The 23,794-nt window shown below is 38.6% G+C and overlaps 1 protein-coding gene across 5 annotated transcripts in view; it reads right to left on the bottom strand.

The window, feature by feature from the left end:
* fndc3a (fibronectin type III domain containing 3A) overlaps nt 1–23,794 on the bottom strand; it is a 118,536-nt gene that overhangs the window by 21,810 nt on the left and 72,932 nt on the right. For 3 of the 5 annotated variants that reach the window (XM_067450176.1, XM_067450179.1, XM_067450177.1), the window contains 8 exons: nt 19,008–19,084; nt 16,737–16,989; nt 14,969–15,283; nt 13,036–13,094; nt 6,824–6,984; nt 6,527–6,586; nt 3,204–3,342; nt 3,039–3,092 (listed from right to left, as the gene is read on the bottom strand). In XM_067450176.1, coding sequence (XP_067306277.1) covers nt 3,039–3,092; nt 3,204–3,342; nt 6,527–6,586; nt 6,824–6,984; nt 13,036–13,094; nt 14,969–15,283; nt 16,737–16,989; nt 19,008–19,084 — 1,118 coding nt within the window. Of the gene's footprint in view, nt 1–3,038; nt 3,093–3,203; nt 3,343–6,526; nt 6,587–6,823; nt 6,985–13,035; nt 13,095–14,968; nt 15,284–16,736; nt 16,990–19,007; nt 19,085–21,410; nt 21,548–23,794 lie in introns of those variants that run through there. The other 2 variants (XM_067450180.1, XM_067450178.1) reach the window with 2 other exon arrangements.

The raw sequence follows: 23,794 nt of genomic DNA, 5'->3' as shown, positions 1-23,794 counted from the left end.
GTGCCAACATTCAACAAGTACAACAAACATTACAATCAACCAATCAGATTTCAGGGACAAGTTCACAATTTATGTCAATTTAGGCTTACAACCAGGGTTTGGTGCTTTCAGCATTAGTGTTATTCGTCATCATTTTCCTCTGATTTGAGGGAGAAGTTATGGGTAGGGTTAGATTTAGGTGTTACTCCATGATCAACAAAATATGATTATCCAGGAAAATGTCTTATATACCCCTTATCAGCTGAGGAACATTGCATCCTTTTTGGACCATTTTAATTAAAGGTGCCCTAGAATGAGTTGAAACAATGTGTTAAATTTTTCTCTGATATCTTCATAGAGAGTATGTGGCTTATTTAAGGGCAAACATTTTCCAGATACGGCTTTACAGGTCCATTTACAACCCTATAAAAATGCTCTGTTTGTGCCTTATTTGGAAGAGTCATGAATAATAATGTTGAGCTCTGCTCTGATTGGCTCATTTCAGTAGCTCACAAAAGTGCAGTTATTCAGCTTACACAATCACAACAAAAACAACACAAGCGGCTTGTAAGTCGAGATAGAGAATAGACCGACTGAATGACTCTTTAAAGGGTCATGAAACCCTACAGCTAAATTTTTGAGATTTTAACAGAGGTATGTGTGTTGAACATCATTGAACATAATGTTAGCATCTGTTAGATTTAATTAAAAGGGGAATCTGGTCAATTTTTATGTTTTTCACCCTATTTTCGTCTTCCGGGTTTAAAAACTACATTGCGTCCACGTCACAGCTTGTGACGTACCATCGCTCTAATAGTGCTACGTGACGCATCGGTGTCTCATTATTATTAATGAGACTGAGTTTTCTTATCCTATGAGAAGACACCGTCTCTTAATTATTCATGACAGCACGTGGTTCTTTCAAATGACAGAAGAGACAGTCTGCGTGTTCACGGAGTAGATGAGAGGAGTTTATGATGGGTCGTAAGTGTTTGTTTCACTGGTGTAAAGATTCGGGTGTGTTGCATGGCTTTCCCCGCGATGCTGCCAGGGCTAGTCTCTGGCTGCGGGCGGTTGGTTGGCCATCAACTTGCGACACCTCAAAGCTTTATGTGTGTAACAAACATTTTTCGAATGAAAGTTACGAGAACTGGAGACAGGTGGACTTCGGTTTTGCTCAGCAACGCAGTTTGCGTCTTGCCGGCAATGCTGTACCAAGTCCGGAGGACTTTTCTATCTGAACCATCTTCCCCTGGGGTTTCAGGAGGAGAAAAGTCCTCCACCTCAGCAGAGCCCTCTGTACTGCTTTTACTGTAGTCTTCACTGTCGCTGTCCATCTTTATTATGGGCGTTCTGGGACGCGCGTAAGTTAGATCTCGGCTATATGTACATAACGGTTGTTGTTTTTTTCGATCATTTTTTTTTTTCTTTAAAAAAATATGCATTTATACTGTGTATACAAACATAATTCTATATTTATAAATGACAATAATAATTGTGTATGCATTTCTATATTTTAAACAATTCCGATTAATCTAATATATGTAGCGCATTCGGTTACTTTAAATTGTCAAACAGACGGTTGTCAGTGTATTTTATTGGACTTTAATTTTGCCAGCTTTAAAAATCCTGCATTTCGTTACGTTTAACCCCATATTTTTGTTGAGATTTGGCATGGGCCACTGCTCTGCACTGATAGATGACAGTTGCTCGCCCCCCTCTTTCTTCCCCTGCCTCGCTCTGCCACACCCACCCCCTCCCCTCTTTTCACGGGCATGCACGCCCATTTAAGTAGCATTTTTCAAAAAGATTACGAGGTGGATTTGAGCTGAAAGAGGGGGTTTCATGACCCTTTAAGCAGAACATCTCAAATGGAGATCGCTGAAATGTAGCTTACTTGTTTATTGGTGTTTTCAGATCGAGAGAGAGCTCGCGTGCACATGGTTGCCAGATAGCATGTTTAAGTAAAATAGTGGAAAGAATGCATGTTTTTCAAGCGGCAACCTCCCCCAGTTTCTCTTGAAGCCAATACGGAATTGACTTAAACTGCAATTGCTCAACTGGCCACTAGGGACAGGCTCCAGAAGGGAGCAGAATCTCATTGAGCCCCATGTTAAAATTCCCAACTTTACAGCAGAAAAAAACATGTTTACATGTTTCCAGGTACAAACTCTTATTTTGGTCTGTGTATCTAATTTAGCCCTTCATGACAACTGTGAGGGGGAGAACTTTTTTATAACTCATTCGTTTACATTATATAAACCCTTAAAGTTCTGCATAATTAAGGGCGTGGCCACTTTGAGCATGACATTACCTCAGCTCCGCCCACTTCCGGCCTCTTTGTCCATTTTCTGTTATCTGGGTGTGACGTGCAATGACTCACTGGCAAGATGGCGATGGCCAGCTCGTCTCTACTTTATGCTTCAGAATCCGTCACGGACACAACGCCCATATTGTTTTTACAGTCAAAGGTGTTCTTTTAACAGAAAAGATCTGATTGGGCGATTTAAATGACTGAAATCTGGTAACCGCAAGCGCACACACTCAAACTCATCTTCACAATACCTGCATAACCTCTGCTGACTCGGTGCAGGTCCACATTAATACTGGCCTTGAACATGGACTGGTTATATGCTAATGTAGGGAGGCGTACATATTAAAGGATCTCAGTGGATACATCACAGTCGGTGTTATGTTGGGATTCGCCGGTTTTTCAGTGGTCTTTTTCAAGCACAAGATTTGCATATGAAGGATGAAAGAGAGGTGTTTGAGGCTCATGGTATGTTAGTTCCATGTACAGAACCCTTAATATTCAACTATACCAAGGTAAATACAGTTTTATATTCTAGGACACCTTTAAGTGACGATTTTTCTGATAATTGAGCACATTTTGCTCAGTTTAGCACAACAAATACTAACAAATAGTAATAAGAAATGTTTTAAACATGTATTTAATTGGCATTAAAATAAAGCAAAAAACCATAAAGTTCCTAAAAATGGGCTTAAAAAAAAAAGAAGGAAAAAATGAACCGAGATAGCAATAATGAAAAATGACATACCTCGTCCCACTGAAGAATATAGTTTTGGATTTTGGAACCATTGTCACACGGAGCCTAGGAAGAAGTAATTGTTTTAATGTTATGTGTTTAATATCACCACAAATGCAAGACAACATTTCCGTGGGACTGTTGACATGTCAGTGAATAAATCTGCGCTCCGCACACCTTCCACTGCAGGACGAGGCAGCTCTTGGTGCCGCTGGCTTTGCGCGGAGGGCTGGGCGTATCTGGCTCACAGCTCAGAGTGGTGAAGCTCACAGGCTCTGAAGGGACGCCTTGTAAACAGTTACACATGGCCTGGACCCTAAATACACACACACACACACACACACACACACACACACACACACACACACACACACACACACACACACACACACACACACACACACACACACATAAGTACAGAGACACTATAAAAATACCAATAATAAACAAAGGAATAGTTATTTATAACTAACATGCTTATATTATTTAACTACATAATTATTATTATTTGTATTTGTATTACTATTGATATAACTAGATATTATTTTAATTAATATAACGACACTATTAATACTTTTATTTACAAATATAATACTTATATAACTAATAACTCATTATTAATAATATAACTTTGTTTTGAAAAATATATCATTTTAATATAATGACATTATAAAGAATTGTATTAAGAATTATTAATATAATATAGCTATATCGCTAAGTATATTATTATGAATATCAAAAATTATATAATAACTTATTGTTACTATTTTTTGGGTTTATAGTTGTATTTAACTTCCATCCATCCATCATCTTCCGCTTATCCGGGGCCGGGTCGCGGGGGCAACAGTCTAAGCAGAGACGCCCAGACTTCCTTCTCTCTGGCCACTTCCTCCAGCTCCTCCGGGGGTACCCCGAGGCGTTCCCAGGCCAGCCTGGAGACATAATCCCTCCAGCGTGTCCTGGGTCTTCCCCGGGGCCTCCTCCCGGTGGGATGTGCCCGGAACACCTCCCTGGGAAGGCGTCCAGGAGGCATCCGAAATAGATGCCCGAGCCACCTCAGCTGGCTCCTCTCGATGTGAAGGAGCAACGGCTCTACTCTGAGCTCCTCCCGAGTGACCGAGCTTCTCACCCTATCTCTAAGGGAGCGCCCAGCCACCCTGCGGAGAAAGCTCATTTCAGCCGCCTGTATCCGGGATCTTGTCCTTTCGGTCATGACCCACAGCTCATGACCATAGGTGAGAGTAGGAACGTAGATTGACCGGTAAATCGAGAGCTTTGCCTTACGGCTCAGCTCCTTCTTCACCACAACAGACCGGTACATCGCCCGCATTACTGCAGATGATGCACCGATCCGTCTGTCAATCTCCCGTTCCATCCTTCCCTCACTCGTGAACAAGACCCCAAGATACTTAAACTCCTCCACTTGAGGCAAGAACTCTCCACCAACCTGAAGTGAGCAAGCTACCCTTTTCCGACTGAGAACCATGGCCTCGGACTTGGAGGTGCTGATTCTCATCCCAGCCGCTTCACACTCGGCTGCAAACCGTCCCAGTGCATGTTGAAGGTCCCGGTCTGAGGTTGCCAACACGACAACATCATCTGCAAAGAGCAGCGATGAAATCGCGTGGTCCCCAAACCGGACACTCTCCGGCCCTTGGCTGCGTCTAGAAATTCTGTCCATAAAAATTATGAACAGAACCGGTGACAAAGGGCAGCCCTGCCGGAGACCAACATGCACCGGGAACAAATTTGACCTACTGCCGGCAATGCGAACCAAGCTCCTGCTCTGGTTGTAAAGGGACCGTACTGCCCTAAGCAAGGGGCCCCGGACCCCATACTCCCAGAGCACCCCCCACAGGGTGCCACGGGGAACACAGTCGAATGCCTTCTCCAAATCCACAAAGCACATGTGGACCGGTTGGGCAAACTCCCATGAACCCTCCAGCACCCTGTGAAGGATATAGAGCTGGTCCAGCGTTCCACGCCCGGGACGAAAACCACACTGCTCCTCCTGAATCCGAGGTTCCACTATCGGCCGAATTCTCCTCTCCAGTACCCTGGCATAGACTTTCCCAGGGAGGCTGAGGAGTGTGATCCCCCTGTAGTTGGAACACACTCTCCGGTCCCCCTTCTTGAAAAGAGGGACCACCACCCCGGTCTGCCAGTCCATAGGCACTGTCCCCAACCGCCACGCGATGCTGCAGAGGCGCATCAGCCAAGACAGCCCCACAACATCCAGAGACTTAAGGTACTCAGGGCGAATCTCATCCACCCCCGGCGCCTTGCCACCGAGGAGCTTATTAACTACCTCGATGACTTCAGCCCGGGTGATGGACGAGTCCCCCTCCGAGCCCTCAGCCTCTGCTTCCTCAAAGGAAGACGTGTCGGTGGGATTGAGGAGATCCTCAAAGTATTCCTTCCACCGTTCAACAATATCCCCAGTTGAGGTCAGCAGCTGCCCATCTCCACTGTAGACAGTGTTGGTAGGGCACTGCTTCCCCCTCCTGAGGCGTCGAACGGTTTGCCAGAATCTCTTCGAGGCCAACCGATAGTCTTTCTCCATGGCCTCACCGAACTCCTCCCAGGCCCGAGTTTTTGCCTCCACAACCGCCCGGGCTGCCGTCCGCTTGGCCTGCCGGTACCTGTCCGCTGTATATAACTTATATATTTTTATTAATTTAAATATAATAATGTATTATTCTTATAAAATAACTATATTATCATTAATATTATTATTATTATTATTTTTGAACTATATTATTATTATTATAACTACATATACACAAATATAACTATCATTAAAAAATATTTATTAAAAAACAATTGTCCAATCTTTATTAATAACAAATGACAAACACTATTATTTTAAAATATACACATTTTAATATTTTAAAAAATTATTCATTAAAAAACATGATTTATAAATAATCACTTATATAAAATAGATAATATAACCAGACTATTATTAATAATAAACAACTATATGAGATAGTGATATGAGTATAATATGAGTGTGTATATATTATATATATATATTATATTATATATATATATATATATATATATATATATATATATATATATATATATATATATATATATATATAATATAAACATAATATATATAAACTACATATGGAACTATAACTAATGTTTTCATAAAGAATTAATATTCTTATAACTAACAATATTATTGATATAACTACAAATACATTTAACAAATATAACTAACTATAACAATTATAATCATACAAATTATTGTATTTTAAATTAATATAACTATTGTTAATATACATTCATTTTAATATAACTATATATTATTTATAAAGAAATATCACTTATACTTTTTTTTTTACTTTTTACACGTAAAACATCTGTGTTACACGGGTTTAAATCCAGATTAGGGTGAGTGTCGTTTTGACTGAGCATCACTGTAAAAACAAGAATGTGTAAAGCAAATTCTGATCATGTGTGTTGTACTTTTAAAAGTCAAAACCGACCTGACGTGGTAGTCTGTTGCTGGTCTTAAGTCTTGTAAGGTTGCACTTAGTTCCACACCACTGAAACAAACAAGACAAACAAAAGAAAATATTAGTACTAATGTTGCAGACTGTACACTACACATTCAAAACAACTTCAGGGTTCATCTAGCGCTGCAGATGTCAGGTGAACTGCTGATAACCTTCACAATACCACTGCCAAACCACAAAAAAACAACAGCGAGTTCCTCAAATGCACCCACAGCTTCTCCACATCCTGCTAGACCTCCTCCGCAGTGAAGCAGAGCATGAGCTCACCTGTAGGCGGCCTTGTACTTCCCATCCTTGCCGTTGTACGAGACCGAGACCTCGTATGTGACGCTGGGCTCGGCCGGGACTTCTTCTCCCTCTTTGGGCTCGTCTGTCCGCGACGGGGCCACCCAACTCAAACTGGCCCCTCTGGCCTGGATGTCTGTCACCTGATGACACAAGATGGCGACCGTTTAGCTTGTTTGTAATAAAGAAAACAGAGCTAGTTTTGAATTAAACTTCAATCAGAACTAGCACAGATCTTAAAAATGTAAAACGTTGCATCCACAACTGCATTAAAAAACAAACAAAATGGTTTAATATATATACACAAGATTGCCAATGCTAAAATTCTGTATTATTTTATTTAATAATTTTTAAATAACAACATTATTTGGATTTATTATTTGAGATTATATTTAAATTATAAAAATTGCTAATGTTTTTTTTATGTCTTTCCAAACCAGCATTTTTAAATGATTAATTATTGACAGTCAGCACCTTCATTTCTGATCATTTTCACAAAAGTTACATGGCCCCCAGAATATTTTGTTGTATGACTATTTTAAAATAACATACATGTACGTTTTATATTAAAAAATAAATAAATAAAAAAAGCTGAATTTTTAGCAAAAAGTTGAGAAAAAAAAATAAAAATTCAAAGACTTTGTCTGGATGGGATTCAGAACGATGATCAAAACACAGATGGAGTAGATCGAGTCCATCAACACACCCAAAGCTTCAGTCCTAGAGCTCCTGAGTTGACATTTCATTCAGTAATATTAGGCAGTTTTGGTTCAGACGCTGTTGAATGTTTGATGATTGCATTAGCTTACGTGTGTATCACTTGTATAAACCCCATAGTATGAAGAAAATTATAGTTATCTCACCCAAAAACCAATATAATAACAATAGCGCATCACTAGACAAAACTTCTTAGGCTTGAAACCAACTTTACGCAAGTTTATGAATGCAAATGCCTCTAAATTGATGTTGCATTCTGAAAATAAACAATAAACATTTTAAAAGTGCCGCTATTATGCTATTTCAAAATGTACTAATTTGTTTTGAAATCTCCTAGAACAGGTTTACATGCATTAAAATGTCATTTTCTCATAATATACAATGCACATCACCACATTTTTCAATGATTGGTGAATCATTGGTGAATCATCTCTCTAAATCCCTCCTTTCCGCGAGCATGGCCAGACGTACCGCATACAGCGCATAATTATCACTGAACTACAGCTCCATCCGGAGGCTCACTAAAGCTCAGCGATTGTACACACTGTAAAGACAGTAATGATGACGTTGATTTTACCATATCAATCCGAGTGTGAATCTGATGATGAAACATCGGAAGAACTAGTTATTCAACGCGAACCTGTTTCTCAGTGATATGTTAATCATTTTGAGGTATATTATGAGATGTTTCAACTGCAATTCCCCACCATCAGCATTAGCAAGTGTATTGTCCATCAACAAACCCATGTGTGTATTTCTAATGTATTGTGGTGCACATGTGGGAATTGTATCAATAACAGCGTATACGTTAGCACCGCGTTAACGTGAATGACTGATGTGATTTTGCTCAGTCCTTTATATTTACTCAAAGTAGTAAGAACGACAGACAATCGGCATTAATAGACACAGTTTTAGGTAATCGTGGCCCACAGCTGCTTAGCAGAAATATTTCAGTAAGACAGTTAGAACATTAGTTAGCCGGAAACGTATACAATATAGGCTAAAACATAAAACTACTTATTTTGAACGCCTGGTAGAAAGTATACACAATCAATAATTATTCATACGTAGAGGTTGTTATTCTGAGGAGCAATTTAGTCTAAATAAACTAGGTACTGACCCATCTTTCAAGAGCAAGCGTTTTTTGAAACGGAGTGAACTTCAAGATTTGAAAAGCAGTCGTCACGTTTAACGGCAGTACAATATAGGCGGGCATTATGCAAATGTATTTTCTAGTGAAGCATAAAGCAGAGGCATTTTAATTACAAATGAGTCGTATATGCAGTTCAGAGTCAATTCTTTCTTTTGGGAGACTATTTAATGACATTTGATTTTACAGCTGCATACACACACTGCATGAAGGGAATATTCGAAAAAAACATAATAGAGGCACTTTAAAGGTCCCGTTCTTCGCGTGTTTTCGAAGCTTTGATTATGTTTACAGTGTGCAATATAACATGAGTTCATGTTTCGCGTGTAAAAAAACACAGTATTTTTCACACAATTGACTTATCTGTACAGCGCTGTTTCCTCTGTCCTAAAAACGGCCTGATGATTTCCTTGTTCTATGAAGTCCCTCCTTCAGAAACACGTAATGAGTTCTGATTGGGCCAGGGCTTCCCGTGTTGTGATTGGACAGCAGCTTAGCGCACTTTGCCCGGAAAGGTCCCGCCTCTTACCATAATGGGGAGATGCAAGCGCTGAATGCGTGCTCTTCTCCACGTGGGAGAGCAACGAGACCACGCCCCCTATTTTGCGTGTTCTTGTGGGCGGAGGGTTAGTCAACTAACGGTTCTAGTGACGTCATTCCTGAAGGAAGTGCAGGGCTGTAGTACAAACCGGCCGTTCGCTGTAGGCTTTGAAAGGGAACTTCTGTTAAATAAAATATCTCGCTTGGCATTGAACTTTGAGCTTTATAATTTTACAGGTATTATTTATGCTCTAACAGCAACATTACACACTAACTAAAGTTTGAAGGATTGAATCGCGAAGAACGGGACCTTTAAAGCAAAGACTCACAGCTGGATTTTTGGTGTTAACCACCATTACGTCCAAACAAATTCAACATGAATAAAAGATGGAAGTATCAACGGAATCAAAGGAAATATCAGGGAGGAGCATTCTCTGGATTTCTCTACAAACTTGTATAGAATGGGTTTCTGGCCCAAGTCTCGTCTTGTAAATTAAACAAGAAGGATGAGCTAAACTACACATCATCATAACTAACTTGTCAGAATGTTGCTCGACCGACTAGTTGGTCTCGAGAAAGCCCTGCATAATAGGGCTTGTCCTTTAACAATGTGCTATTGTAATGTTAAATACATGATTTTACAATACATGTAAGAGACGTAATTGTTGCAAACATTGGGCTGTCAAATAATAAACACTTGAAACATAACTTTGATGTAAACAGTATCCAACTACGAGTACTGGAGTAACTCTGGTATTGCTTTGACAATAAAACAACTAGGACAATCAGTATTCCTGCAACACCAACTGAATAATTAGGCTAATTTCAGGTCACGTCCTCTAGACAGACGAACAAAGATCTGCGTATGCAAACCGAGTGAATGTGATGCAGAAGGAAAGCCAAGGGAATGTACACGCAGATGAAAAGGAAAACATTTAACTGAAAACGGACGGAAGATGATGCGTGGTTGAAGCTGATCAAGCCGACAAACCAAATGTGTCTGATTTAGCGGAACCCATTTTGTTGTGTTCAACTGATTTCAGAGGCTAAAAATGTAACTAAACAGACTTGTTTATGTGGGAAATACATGCGTCTGCTTGTTTCACCTGGAAAGAGACACTTTAGTTTATTTTAATGACATGTGGCGCTTCCCCTCCGGAACAAAAGAGAACTCCTGTTATGCAAGAGGGATTATTTTTAGCTTTCTTCCAGTTGAGAAACAAGTGTCTCCTTTAGTTATGGATGCATGACTATGTACCTTTCGGGTTTTCAGACAAGAATAGCTCGAGTTAGCGTGCATTACTAAGCCGAAACTGACTTAAAAAGAACCTATTTATCTGTGCCTCGCGGGGCACGGTTCTCTCCTCTACACTTTTATCAATGTTTGAGCTGTGGAAATAATCAGTCTATTCCTGATGGCATCTACATAAATTTGTCTGAATTGTCATTCTGAGCAGGCAAAATAAGCCAACATCATACTATTTAATGAGTACTGAGGTCAGCACACTTTGCGAAAATCAACATTTAGGGAAAATGGGGAATTATGCAAAACTAACTCTTTAAATTGTTTCGTAGCGGCTTTAACTTATTCTTCATGGAGCTAAAAGGAAGAACAATATTTATCTCTCCACTTTTCCACCGACACATTTTATTCCATACTCACCAAATTTCTCTCACAATCTTCGAACGAAGCCTTACAATGGTTATTGGGCTGAATTTAGCCAACTTTATGTCCAAATGAAGTCATCCTTGAATAAAGGATGGAGGTCAGTCGGTATTCTGCCAAAGTTTTGCGCTCTTGGAATAAAACGGGTCATTCTAAGCCCACTGATACTCTAATGTCAGCCATATTGTCTGAACTTTGTAACATTTTGATGCATTGAAGGTGTTCGAAATCTCCAAAATATGTCATCGAAATTGTCTTTTTATCTTTTTATTACAAAATGAGAAAGCAGATCTGACAATGGTGATTTTTATGATGCTGCAGCCTTAAAAAACGCTAGATAAACAATAAATAAAAGCAATCACTCTTGCCCTATATTGCTAGCATTCCAATGGTGGTGACTAGTTTGGTGAGTTACTGTACCTACTGCAAATATTTTAATAAACAGCAAGCTTGAATAGTCTTTTTAAATACATTTGGAGTATCCCCATTATTTATTCATATATCTCAACTGGGCTATAGCGATTTAAAAACAAATGCTTTTTAGGACATTATGTTCGAAAAAGGTTTTGAATGTCTAATGAAAAAGGATCAGGCTTATTATTATAGTGATTGTAGCAATTTGGGCAAAACTGAACCCGCCGTTTCATGAAAACACCAATAAACCAGAGCCCGGCACACCACCAGGGACAAGACGGCCATTTAGCTTCCTCGATGAATCAAATCAAATACAGCATTAATGACCCATTACAGAGAGCCATTACTGTCTTCTTGTGGGGACTGTAATCATGCATGGATGTAGAGTTTTTGAGACCGTGGAAATGACTGTCATTAAGAAATCTGTTGACGCAGCAAGCAGTCGAACAGTTCTTCAGAAGGTGGTTGGTTATTCACTGAGAAGAGTGTCAAATGTAGCACTAAGGCCTTTCCAATTACACACTTAGAAGAACAGTATGACATATCTGTACATTTATACCACACTCAAAACCCTAATGCTCAAAATAATGAATTGGTTTGAGTAGGGTAAACTTAAATAAAACAAATGAGTGCAATCAGATGAACTTTTATGAGTATTTAGAACTTACATTTTTCCTTTGAGTTTACAAAACTTACACATTTTAGGTCATCTGAATGTTTAATTGGTTTGAGATTTATGAACATGTTTCTTTTAATTTAGACCAACTTCAATTGAACCGGGCTAGGATTTCTGTTTCCCAGCATGCTTGGCCATGGAACTTAAAAGGGAGAGTAAATGCTAAAATTAAGTATTATATAGGGCCCTATTTGAACGATCTAAGCACGTGGTCTAAAGCGCAGGACACAAGTGCACTTAGGGCGTGTCCGAATCCACTTTTGCTAGTTTAACTTAAAGGGTTGTCCCTATTTTCTTAAAGAGTTATAGGTCTGTTTCGGGTGTAACGTGCAATAAACCAATCAGAGTCTCATCTCCCATTCCCTTTAAAAACCAGTTGTGCTCACGCCATGGCGGATTATAGACACCCACAACCTAACGAGTCAGTTTAAATACGCGAGTGCTACTTGGGCACAGAGATATCACGGCTCTCATCCTCACGCCCTCCGGCTGATGAGCGACCGCAATGTGTTGGGTGATATATCTACGGTTTTGTATCACTTTTACTCTGCGCCCAAGTAGCAGTGCTTCACCTGTGCTACCCCATAATATAGTTTCAAGTCAATCAAATCAATATCTCAAGAAGTAATTAGGTGGGGGGTTGATCACTTTTACTTAGGACATGCTAGCTGGCAACATAGGATTCCATTCATTATGCTAAGCTGAGCTAGCGGCGACCCCGCCAAACTAAAACAATGCATGCACTGAGACAAAAAGGCATTTCCCACATATCTAAATGTAGGAAAGAAGATGAATAAGCCCTATTTCTAAAAACGGTGGAGTGTTCCTTTAAAAAGAAAATATCTCCTATATCTTTAAACTTTGAGCGTCATAGCTTTGTAGGTGTTGCTTACGTTCAAACAGCAACAATACACACTAACTAAAGTTTAAAAAGTGAAACCATAATCAACCACACCTTTAAGGAAATTAAAATACAGAATATGCACATAAATAATACAAAAATCAACAAACAAATAAAATCATCTCCTTACCACTGGCTTGCAGATGGAGTTTAAGCATTCCTGAAGAGCCTTTGCTTCTTCGTCCAGTTCTGCATAACAAAACAAAACAAAAACATCTCGATAAGACATCTCCACTATAAACTGATTCAAGAAGAGGGCAAGGCTTCACACTCGAAAGCGTGTCTCTTCAACACATAAAAGCCATTTATTTTCCATGAATGGATTAATAGATACACCAGCTAAGTTTAGTCGGCGTACAGTAGCTGCAGCAGAGTTCCTCCAGGCTGGAGTTAGTTAGCAATGACAAATGACTGAGTCGGTGCAGGAGTAATTACAGCTAATGTTATCGGCTGCAGCCTAAAGCTGAGGGAGCTAATGAGACCAGAGACGAGTTCTGCGCGGGCCAGAGAGAGGGCCCGTCCCCGGAGCCCCGTTACACCTCACGATGGGCTCCTAAAGGGACTTGTACCTGGAACCCGAGATATGATCATCCCGGGAAAAAGATGACTTAATGGGACATGGATGTCTGTTAAAGCTAATAACCACTTCCTAATAAACCTCCATCGGTGATCACATATGAGGAACTCTATTTGGTTATTAAATGAGGGAGAGCCAAACATGTAATTCCCTGGTCGTTTTAAGTGCGTTTATCTTTAATTAAATGTAGTTGGAGATTTTAATTAAAGTCTAATTTGTAAAACAATTTTGGTGCTGAAATCTGATTGGATGAGACAAAGCTGATACAAAAAAGCTGATAAATGCAAACCTATTAATGCACCGAGACTGTATATCTACACATTATCACTCACTATCAGGCTAATGTTCAAAAGTCTGAAACGGATCCTGAACAGTTGATTTTAAAAGGGTAAGTTCAGCCACAAATGAAAATTCTGTCAATAATTACTTACCCTAATGTCGTTCGACACCCGTAAGACCGCCGTTCATCTTCTGAACACAAATGAAGATTTTTTTTGTTGAAATCTAATGGCTCAGAATGGTTTCCATTGACACCAATGTCATTTCCTCTCTCAAGACCCATAAAGGCACTAAAGACGTCATTACAAGGTCCATCTCACTACAAATCATGATTAATTTCAAACAAACTATCCAGACAAATCTTAGCTATAGTATAGAGCAAGTACAATAATTTTATAAAGCGATGAGAGTAGTTTTTGTGCGCACAAAAACGAAATAACGACTTATATGGTGATGGGCCGATTTCAAAACAAAGCTTCAAACGGTTATGAATCAACGAATCGATTGATGATTCGGATCGCCAATGTCACATGACTTCAGCAGTTTGGCATGCAATCAGAATCATGAATTGATTCGCTGATTCATAACGTTTTGAATCTTTGTTTTGAAATCGGCCCATCACTTTATAAGTCGTTATTTAGGGGTTTTTTTGCGCAAAAAAACTAATTCTCGTCGCTTCATAAAATGATTTTAGAGTCACTGTAGTGAGATGGGCTTTGTAATGACGTCTTTAGTGTCTTTATGGGTCTTGAGAGAGGAAATGACATTGGTGTCAATGAAGACCTTTCTGAGCCATCGGATTTCAACACTAATATCTTCATTTGTGTTCTGAAGATGAACGGAGGTCTTACGGGTGTCGAACGACATTAGGGTGAGGAATTAATGAGAGAATTTTAATTTTTGGGTGAACTAACCCTTTAAGTAAATTCATAACAGAAAGTAAAATAAAACACAAGGACCTCATTCGATAACTCTAAATAAATGTAATTATTTCTTTAGCACTAATGTTTAATATTGCTGATTCTACTGTTCTATAAAAGCAGTAAAGCTACAGAGGCAGTGAGTAACACTCAGAGTTAACACTGTTAACTCCGCTTCACACTGTGCCAAACGACACCATTTAACGGTGTTAAAAACACTAACACACAGCATCCTGTGCCTCACTGCTTTATTCTAATGGTTCTAGGAACCCTAAAGTATATTCTACCTCCAGACTCTGCCTCCTTCCCTCTTCCTGGGCTTTTGCCCAGGCCGGCGACAGCAGTGCTGGGCTGTGCCTGCTCTTCTGTGCCCTTACCCCCCAGCCCGTTCTGCAGATCTCCTCCTGAGGGCAGCGTCCCGCGGATCTTCTGCGGGGATGGAGGGGGACTGTCTTTGGAGGGGGCCAAGCCTCCACCTCCCCCTCCGCCCACGCCTTGCCTCTCCTTCAGCTTCTTTTGCAGGCGCTCATAGGTTTTGCTAGCCCTTTCATCTCTGTGAGCAAATGCTGCGCGTCCGTGTTGGGGGTGAGTATCTGAGGAAACTGGAAAACAGGGAGACACGTAAGGGATAATGCGCAACGTTGAATTATTGAAAACCGATGCACAGATGATCATCCTGCTGTGGCGCCTCCCTTTGGGAATTAATTAACCAAATCAGTTCTTTTATCTTAGATTTGTAAAAAGTTTCTTTAAGGAATGTAGTTTACGTATAATTATGTAAAACAATAGTAGTTTGTTACCTAAGTTTAATACCTAGTGCTATTTTATTATACTTTTTATACTGTTATAGTATTTATTAAAGGAACTGTATGTAAGAAATATATTTCAGTTAATCATAAAATGGCTGTGATATGTCACTAGACATTAAGAAATCATGTTCATTTCAAATACTTCTATCACTGACAACAGTAGTCCGGCCAGGATATTGTCATTTACAAGTTGTTGTTGTAGCCCTCAACTGATGTTGATGTTGTCATGTTGTGTTTTGGCCTGAAGCTCCGCCCTCCACCTATCGACCAATCACGCAGTCAGTAGTGTTTGGGCATCTGGGTTGCCAGATCTGCTCTAGTTACCACAGCTGCTCTACAAACGTTCCTGCTGATCCTGCAGCCAATCTGGCAACCTCGAGTCAGGGGGAGGGGGAGCAGGAGACACCGCTCTACAGTCATTTAAAAGTGATTGCAGTACCAGTTTTGGCCACAATCTTACATACACTTCCTTTAATAATTTTATATTACTACTAATGCTATATTTATATAGTTTTAGTTACAAACTTATTTCATATTATACGATGATCTTTTATGCTAAATTATCAAAATTGAAATTATTATTATTCCATTTTATATTTAGTTTTATTAAATTAAAAAACTTAATATATTTATTTCAGATATTTACCAAAGCAACATTTTTTGTTAAATGTATTATTAAGTATTCATCTAATATTTAAATTCAATATCAGCTCTAATTTAAGTTCATACCCCATTTAGTTTAAAGCAACAGCACTAATTATGCCATTACTATTCATAAAACAACAATTGAGTTTATTTATTTTTCTCTTTATTAAGGACTGTTTACTCTGAAAAACATATGCAATATGTAAATGAAAAAAGACTATGTGACAATGATTTAAGCTTTTTTTTTAAATGTAAAGTTAATATTAATAATTATTAAATTATTGGCATTACATAATTACATTTAAATATAATTAATATATAAAATATTAAAAAGGGTTGTGTTCAATTTTTAGTGAAGTGACATCCCAAGTCTCTGGTAAGTCCCAGTGTTTCCAACAGGATTCAATTTTTTGTTATGCTTACTATTTACTGGCAGCAGATTATTTCACAGGCTTCCAGTCTTTCTCTCTCTGAGAGTTCATAACTCAGCTAAAATATAGTCTGTATTTTTGTCAAAGAGCTGTAGAGTCAGCAGTGGTGCAGCATGGGGTCCGCAATTTTTGAAGCAAGCAAGCAAAAGTATGTGTGTGTGTGTACTGACCCTGCTCTGAGTAGATGGTGGGGTGTGCTGGGTGGTACTGGGAGATGTACTGGGGGTTCATATCCCCGGTTCCTCCAGCCATGCCTGAGTAGAGGTGAGGAGGAGCGTGCATGATGTGCGGGTGCGGGATGAAGGCCTGCAGGTGGGCGTGGGGCGGCGGAGGGGGTGGGTGGTGAAGCGGGGAATGGCCCCCCGGATGAAACTCCGTCTGAGGTAAGACCAACACCCGCCTCACTCCATTCTCCTCAATGATCTACATGGAAAGAGAGAGAAATTAAGACCCTGATACACCTCAAGTGTCATTTTGAACAAAATCAGACCAAAATGAAATTGATTTTGGCCAGCAGAAACAAACCCAACTATACAGGAAAAGTTTACTCTGGCAGGTTAACACCTTCGAACTACAATTGGTCCGCCTTCTTTGACATGGAAATCTTCTCAGGTTCATCATGTTGTCATGAAACATTATTTTGCTTCACTTCAGCTAAAGCAAAGATGACAAACAAATGACAAGGAAGAACAAAAAAATATTATTTTGTTCATGTTAATGGACTCGATCTACTCCATGTGTTTGATCATCATTCTGAATCTGATCTGGATGTTGCCTTTGATAAAAATTTGATTAGATTTTCTCAGCTTTTTGTTTAAAATGCTGCTTATATGAGAACAAAAAAAGAACTTAATCAGCATATTGGGGCCTTTACTTGGGCTCTTCCTAAAAACTAATAGATAAATCTAGGGATGTCCAGACACCACTTTTTCACTTCCAACACCGATGCCGCAGCTTTGGCTATTTGCCGATTCCAATATCAATTCGATATATTTATTTTATTCTTGAAATAATACTAAAAATAATAATAAAATAAAAGGAAAATAAGAAGCCAAAATAAGGGACACTCATTCAGGTTACCATGAAAATCACAAAAATCACGTTAGATTTTCCCATGGTTTGTCTTGGTTAGGTCTCGGATCATTTTTTTCCTCCCCTCCGATCTCTGATCTAGCATTCTGGGTCAGTATTGGCCAGATAAACGTTGCCATCTTTGTTGAATTATACACCATTGTGGGGATTACTTTAACTCTTTTCCCACCAAACAGAATTTTCCGTTATTTGTGAGAAAACGCTTCCTCGCCAAACACAGAATTTTCCGTTATTTGTGAGAAAACGCTTCCTCGCCAAACACAGAATTTTCCGTTATTTGTGAGAAAACGCTTCCTCGCCAAACACAGATTTTTCCGTTATTTGTGGGAAAACGCTTCCTCGCCAAACACAGATTTTTCCGTTATTTGTGAGAAAACGCTTCCTCGCCAAACACAGATTTTTCCGTTATTTGTGAGAAAACGCTCCTTGCCAAACATAGATTTTTCCGTTATTTGTGAGAAAACGCTTCCTTGCCAAACACAGAATTTTCCGTTATTTGTGAGAAAACGCTCCTTGCCAAACACAGAATTTTCCGTTATTTGTGAGAAAATGCTTCCTCGCCAAAAAGAATTTTCTGTGTTTTGGGGGACTATTACGCATCTTCTGAATGAGTACTGAATCTCCTGATCAAAACACAGACAAAGAAGATGCAACAAAATGCATATGTAATCAGATGCATATGTAAAATAACGTGATCATGAACATTAAACATATAAATCAAAACTGCCTAATGTTACTGAATGAGATGTGGACCCAGGATGAGCTACAGGACTCTGCGAGCATTAGGGGTGTTGATGGACTTGATCTCCTTCTTCTGTGTTTGATCAGCGCTCTGAATATGATCTTGATGTAGTCTTTGACAAAAAATGTTTTTTTCAAATTGTTGCTTTTTTATTAAACTTACCCATATTTAAGTGTTGATAAAAAAAGGATAGCATGAAGCTAGAATGAAACATTTAAAAGCAGAGGGACTATTCTTTCTTTTGATATATTGCATGCTCAGATATTCACACAACAAAATACTCCATGGGTCTTGGCAATGGCTGGCAACCTAAAATAAAACAAAACGCAGGCGAAGAAAGAGTTAATCTATTCCCCTGTGCTTCTAGTGTGAAAGCCTCCTAAGGCAGCATCATTTTGCTGACTAATGTTTGGAACAGCCTTCCCATCGACAGCACCCATGATGCCTGAAAACACTGTTAGGTAGGAAGGTTTGTACGGCCCAAACCTGTGGAGAAAACCTCAACAGGTTTGGGCCATAAAGGTAAATTAGACTGAAAATTGCATCCTTTTCAGCAAACCAAAATAAATATCATACCTATAAAAATCATAGTACTATAATGACTCACCTGTTGAACGTATCCAGGAGGCACATAGATTTGAGGCACTGAACCGTTTGGGGACATCATGGGAACCTGAGCAGGACCTGTGGAGAAAACATTGTGAGCAATAAATATATTAAGTCAGTGGTTCAAGCAATTCAGCTTTGCCAGGCCAGGAATAAATCACATTTTAAAATATATTGAAATGAAAAACATGTATTTTAAATTGTAATTATATTTTACAACATTGTCGTTTTTATTCATGTCTGACCAAATAAGCGCAGCCACGGTGATCATGAGAGACTTTAAAAAAACTATTTGCGACCAAATCATTGAGACATGTTAATCGCATTATGCTAACTGTTATTATTCTTACTGCTACTAGAGCTGCACGATTCTGAACAAACTGAGAATCACATTTTTTTTTTAAATGAAGATGACGATACTCCCACGAGAAAACTAATCAAAATAACATGTCATTTACTAGAGGTTCAGCCAAAATATTAATTTCTGCAGGCTATTAAAATGTCGTCGTTTTTTATTTATTTTTTATTAATTTGAAATAATTAGCACAAAAAAAGGAAATAGGAAAATGTGAATGAATGATTCAATGACTTACTCAAAGACTTAATTTATTTTGTTATTAATTGAATCAGCATTTTTAAAGGAACACTCCACTTTTTTTGAAAATAGGCTCATTTTCCAACTCCCCTAGAGTTAAACAGTTGAATTTTACCGTTTTTTAATCCACTTAACCGATCTCCGGGTCTGGCGGTAGCACTTTTAACATAGCTTTAGCTTAGCATAGATAATTTTATCAGATTATAGACTGTTAGCATCTTGTTCAAATGACCAGATTTTCAATATTTTTCCTATTATGCAGCAAAAATATAGGCAAAAAAAAAAAAGGCAAACTTCCTTCAACATAACCAACGTGACAATCTGCTTGCACAAAGAGCGTGCTGGGGACTATTTTCAGGCGCTGTGTAATATAATTGAGCCGCTGCACCCATGCTACGGCAGCAAAGTTCCCTGATTATTACTCAGAAATGAGAGTACAGTTCCAAGCTATATCTGTCAAGAAAATCACAACTTTTCATTTTCCGTCGCTTTGGTCATTTGAGCACGATGCTAATGGTCTAATCAGATTAAGCTATGCTAAAAGTGCTACCCTCAGATACAGAGATCAGCTGAACGGATTCGAAAATAGTAAAACTCAACTGTTTAACTCTAGGGGAATCAGAAAATGAGCCTATTTTCCAAAAAAGTGGAGTGTTCCTTTAAACAAATCCCTTTGATTCAATGACAAATGCATTTATTGACAGTCACATGTCGCCACCTACTGGTGTAAAGATGTAACAGAACCAATCTTTATATAAGCATCAAGTTACCTTCAAGTTACTCTATTTTGATCGCTACCATAGACATCAGTGTTTATATCCGAACTACAAACGTTTATCCCAGTGCTTCTGTGATAATTTGAATTATTGTATGAGAGAAAAAAATAATACTGTGTGGTTGAAAAGATGTTTTTGAAGCTGTTTTATACTATACATGACAACTGCTCTCTCTGGCTCAGCAGCAGCGCCAACACAGATCTGAAAGTTCACTGTGATCGAACCCCTCAAAGGTTTAGACAAAGCTGAATCTTTTGCATTTAGGAACAAGATCACTTGGAATTGAGATTGTAATCTTTTAATGATATAATGAGTAATCGTGTAGCTCTAATTACTAATATTATAAGTATTATTACTATTAAAATAAGTAGTTTTTATTAGTATTACTACAGTATTTTTTATCTGTTTGAAAACTTTTATTGGTGAAATCATATGTGGCGCCACCATAAATGAAATATTCTTTGAAAAAATATATTTTCATAATAGTTTTTAAAATAATGATTAAGATACACTTGTATTCAAGGTATAAGGAATATGCTAGCAATTTTTACGTGGGGGAAAAACGTCATGGTGTAATCTACATTAAAATGCCATGTGGTGTGACACTAATTTGTCATTGGGTGAGTAAATGACAGAATATACATTTTTAAGTAACCTTTAAACACAAAGTAGGTCGGAAAATCTGTCATATTTATTACAGCTGTGTGCAGTTCACTTCCACATCATAAGAGTTCAGTTTTTGGCCAAACATTGATAAGCATATTTACAACGTCAATGCAAATAAGTCCTGAAATTTACTCAGCTGGGTAAAGAAACACTGATAAACGCCGGAGTCTGTGGAAGTTTTAGCACTGGAGGGTTTGTTCCAGGAAAAACTGACTCAGCAAAGCCTGTTACAGATCAGCTCTTTCATGCCTTCCTTTGCAATCTGACACTTTCACTTTCAGAAAAGACTCGGAGAGCTTGTTAGAGCGGGATGATGCAAAGGACAGCGCAAACACACACAAACGCAAAATGACAAGCAAACACAGACCTCCGTCCTGCTGTGCAGGTGAAGTTCCTTCACTCATTGTAAAAGGGCAAAGAAACAGAGAAAATAACAGTCCTCCACGAAGAACAGGATTGTGTGTGTGGGCTTGTATTTGCTTTTCATCCTCTTCCTACTCTCTGTAGTGCAAAGGTTTCTAGCTCCACCTCCCCAGACTAGAGTCGCCAGTCACAGGTAAAAGGTAAAAGTCCTCGGCACTACAACTACAGACTATAAGGGGTCGATATTTTAGCTAGCATGGTCAAGTTAACTTCTGCTAGTAGACACCCTAACTACACCATTCTGCAGGGCAAAAACGTATATATTTGATATTTAATATATATTATATTTAATAAAATTATACTTAAAATATAAACTAAACTAATTAAATGTATTATTTATGTAGTATATACACACACATATATATATATACACATATATATACACATATATATATATATATATATATATATATATATACACAAATACACACGTACGCGTGTGTGTGTGTGTGTGTGTATACACACATACATACATATAAAAAAACAACAAAAACAATCTTAATATTCATTCAATCTAAATAGGCATTCTAAATATTAATTCAATTTACTATTTTATTAAATATGCAATTATACTTAGGAATGAATATAATATTTATGGATTTAAAAAAAAAAATCTACATAGCATATAGCAACAGACTTCAACATTCAAGTAAAAGTGCTTTTAAAGGGCTTAAATCTTTGCCATAATTGATTAGATTATCTAAATATTAAATCAAAAACATGAAATATAACAGTTTGACAACCCAAGTGTTTGAAACAACAACGGAGTGTCTTTAAAAACCCTGTTTTGTTCAGAACTACTTCATTCTGCCACAGATTCAAATCTAAAGGAGTAATAGTTTAACAGTTGAGCCCAAGCCTCTGTTACTGGTTCAAAAACATCACTTTAGAAGGAACGTTGAGTCGCTTCATTTAGGCTAATTGTAATATGTAGAGCATAATGATATTATATGATAAATAGTGCATGTAACTATACAACTGAACAAGTGTATTATCTTCATGTCAATGTCCATAATATTAAGCGGAGTGATACAAACGGTAAAACAGTTCCAGTGCTGATACTGGAGGAATATCGCATGGCTGGAAAAAGCTCTCAGCCAATCAGATTTGAGAACCAGAAATAAATGTCAAATATATTCAAGAACAAGAAAAAACTGTTGTATATTTATGCATTAAGTATATAGCCTGACAAGCCAGACCCACATCAAGATGTTTGAAGCGGGGCTCGTTGAAAGATTAAACTTTCGCCGTATCCGGTCAGCAAAACCCCGAACACATTTTCCCTTCTTAAGAATGACTTCAGTGCCGTTCTTTTCTCAGAAAAAAGCCAAGTCTTCCAGAGTCGCAGTCAAAGCCAAATCAAAAGATCGCCGTTCGCCAGCCTCTGTTTAGTAGAAGCACTCAAGCGCAACTCTGCCGTCATTATGTTAAGCCCCACCCACCGACTGTATACACGATGTGATTGGACTGACCAGAGTTTGGTTTTAACAGCTCAGAAGTGTATTGAGAGCTGCTAGACGACACTCGCTGCAGATTAGATTTGCTGCAGCTAGGGTGCGTCTAGATTTCTAGGTTATTACATATATACTTTTATCCTAAAAGACTTGCATTCTAGGTACACATATACATCGGCTTTTGCTGGGAATCGAACCCATGACCATGCTGTAATATTTGAGCTAAAGGACAGGAAATATCTAATAAATAATGGATAATGAATATCTAATCTTGGCAATTGAAACGTACAGTTTTGTTAACTTGATAACACAATATTTTCTCCTCTAAGTTAAGTCCAGTCCAACAGCAGCAGAACTTCGAGTGGCCATTGAGTTCAAACATTCAGATCACTATTCAAGTCACACATTTTCCACAGCTTTCTCTGACGTTGTCTTTCGGGGAAACAGCATCACTATTATATTATATTATATACAAGCCACACCAGAGAAACACAATGAAGAGATAAAATGATGTAGCGTAATGGAGGAACACACTGACCTGCTCTCCTCACTGATCTACCAAACCTTGGGTTACAGCCAAACTGTTTAAAAAAAATATCATCTCAGACTTTCACAAGGATTTCAGATGCACAAACACACAAACATGGGGCGGTTTAATGGTTCTTGTTTCTACATCATGTGTCACTTTTGTATTAGCTCGCAGCTCACATCCTCCCCTCGCCCGGATCGCAGCTGTTTTCACTCCATGAACAGACTAACTCACATAATCAGCGAGTGTTTGCTGGAAGTAATTATGGCGCGCGTAAGCCGTCGCTGCTCTATAATCAGCGTCAAAGTGGGTCTCCGTGTATAAATGAGTGTGTATGGGGTTGGT

This window comes from Pseudorasbora parva, chromosome 8 (genome assembly GCF_024679245.1).
Source record: "Pseudorasbora parva isolate DD20220531a chromosome 8, ASM2467924v1, whole genome shotgun sequence".
NCBI lineage: Eukaryota > Metazoa > Chordata > Actinopteri > Cypriniformes > Gobionidae > Pseudorasbora > Pseudorasbora parva.
The sequence above is the reverse complement of the archived record's forward strand: the minus strand, read 5'-3'. Positions and strand labels throughout refer to the sequence as shown.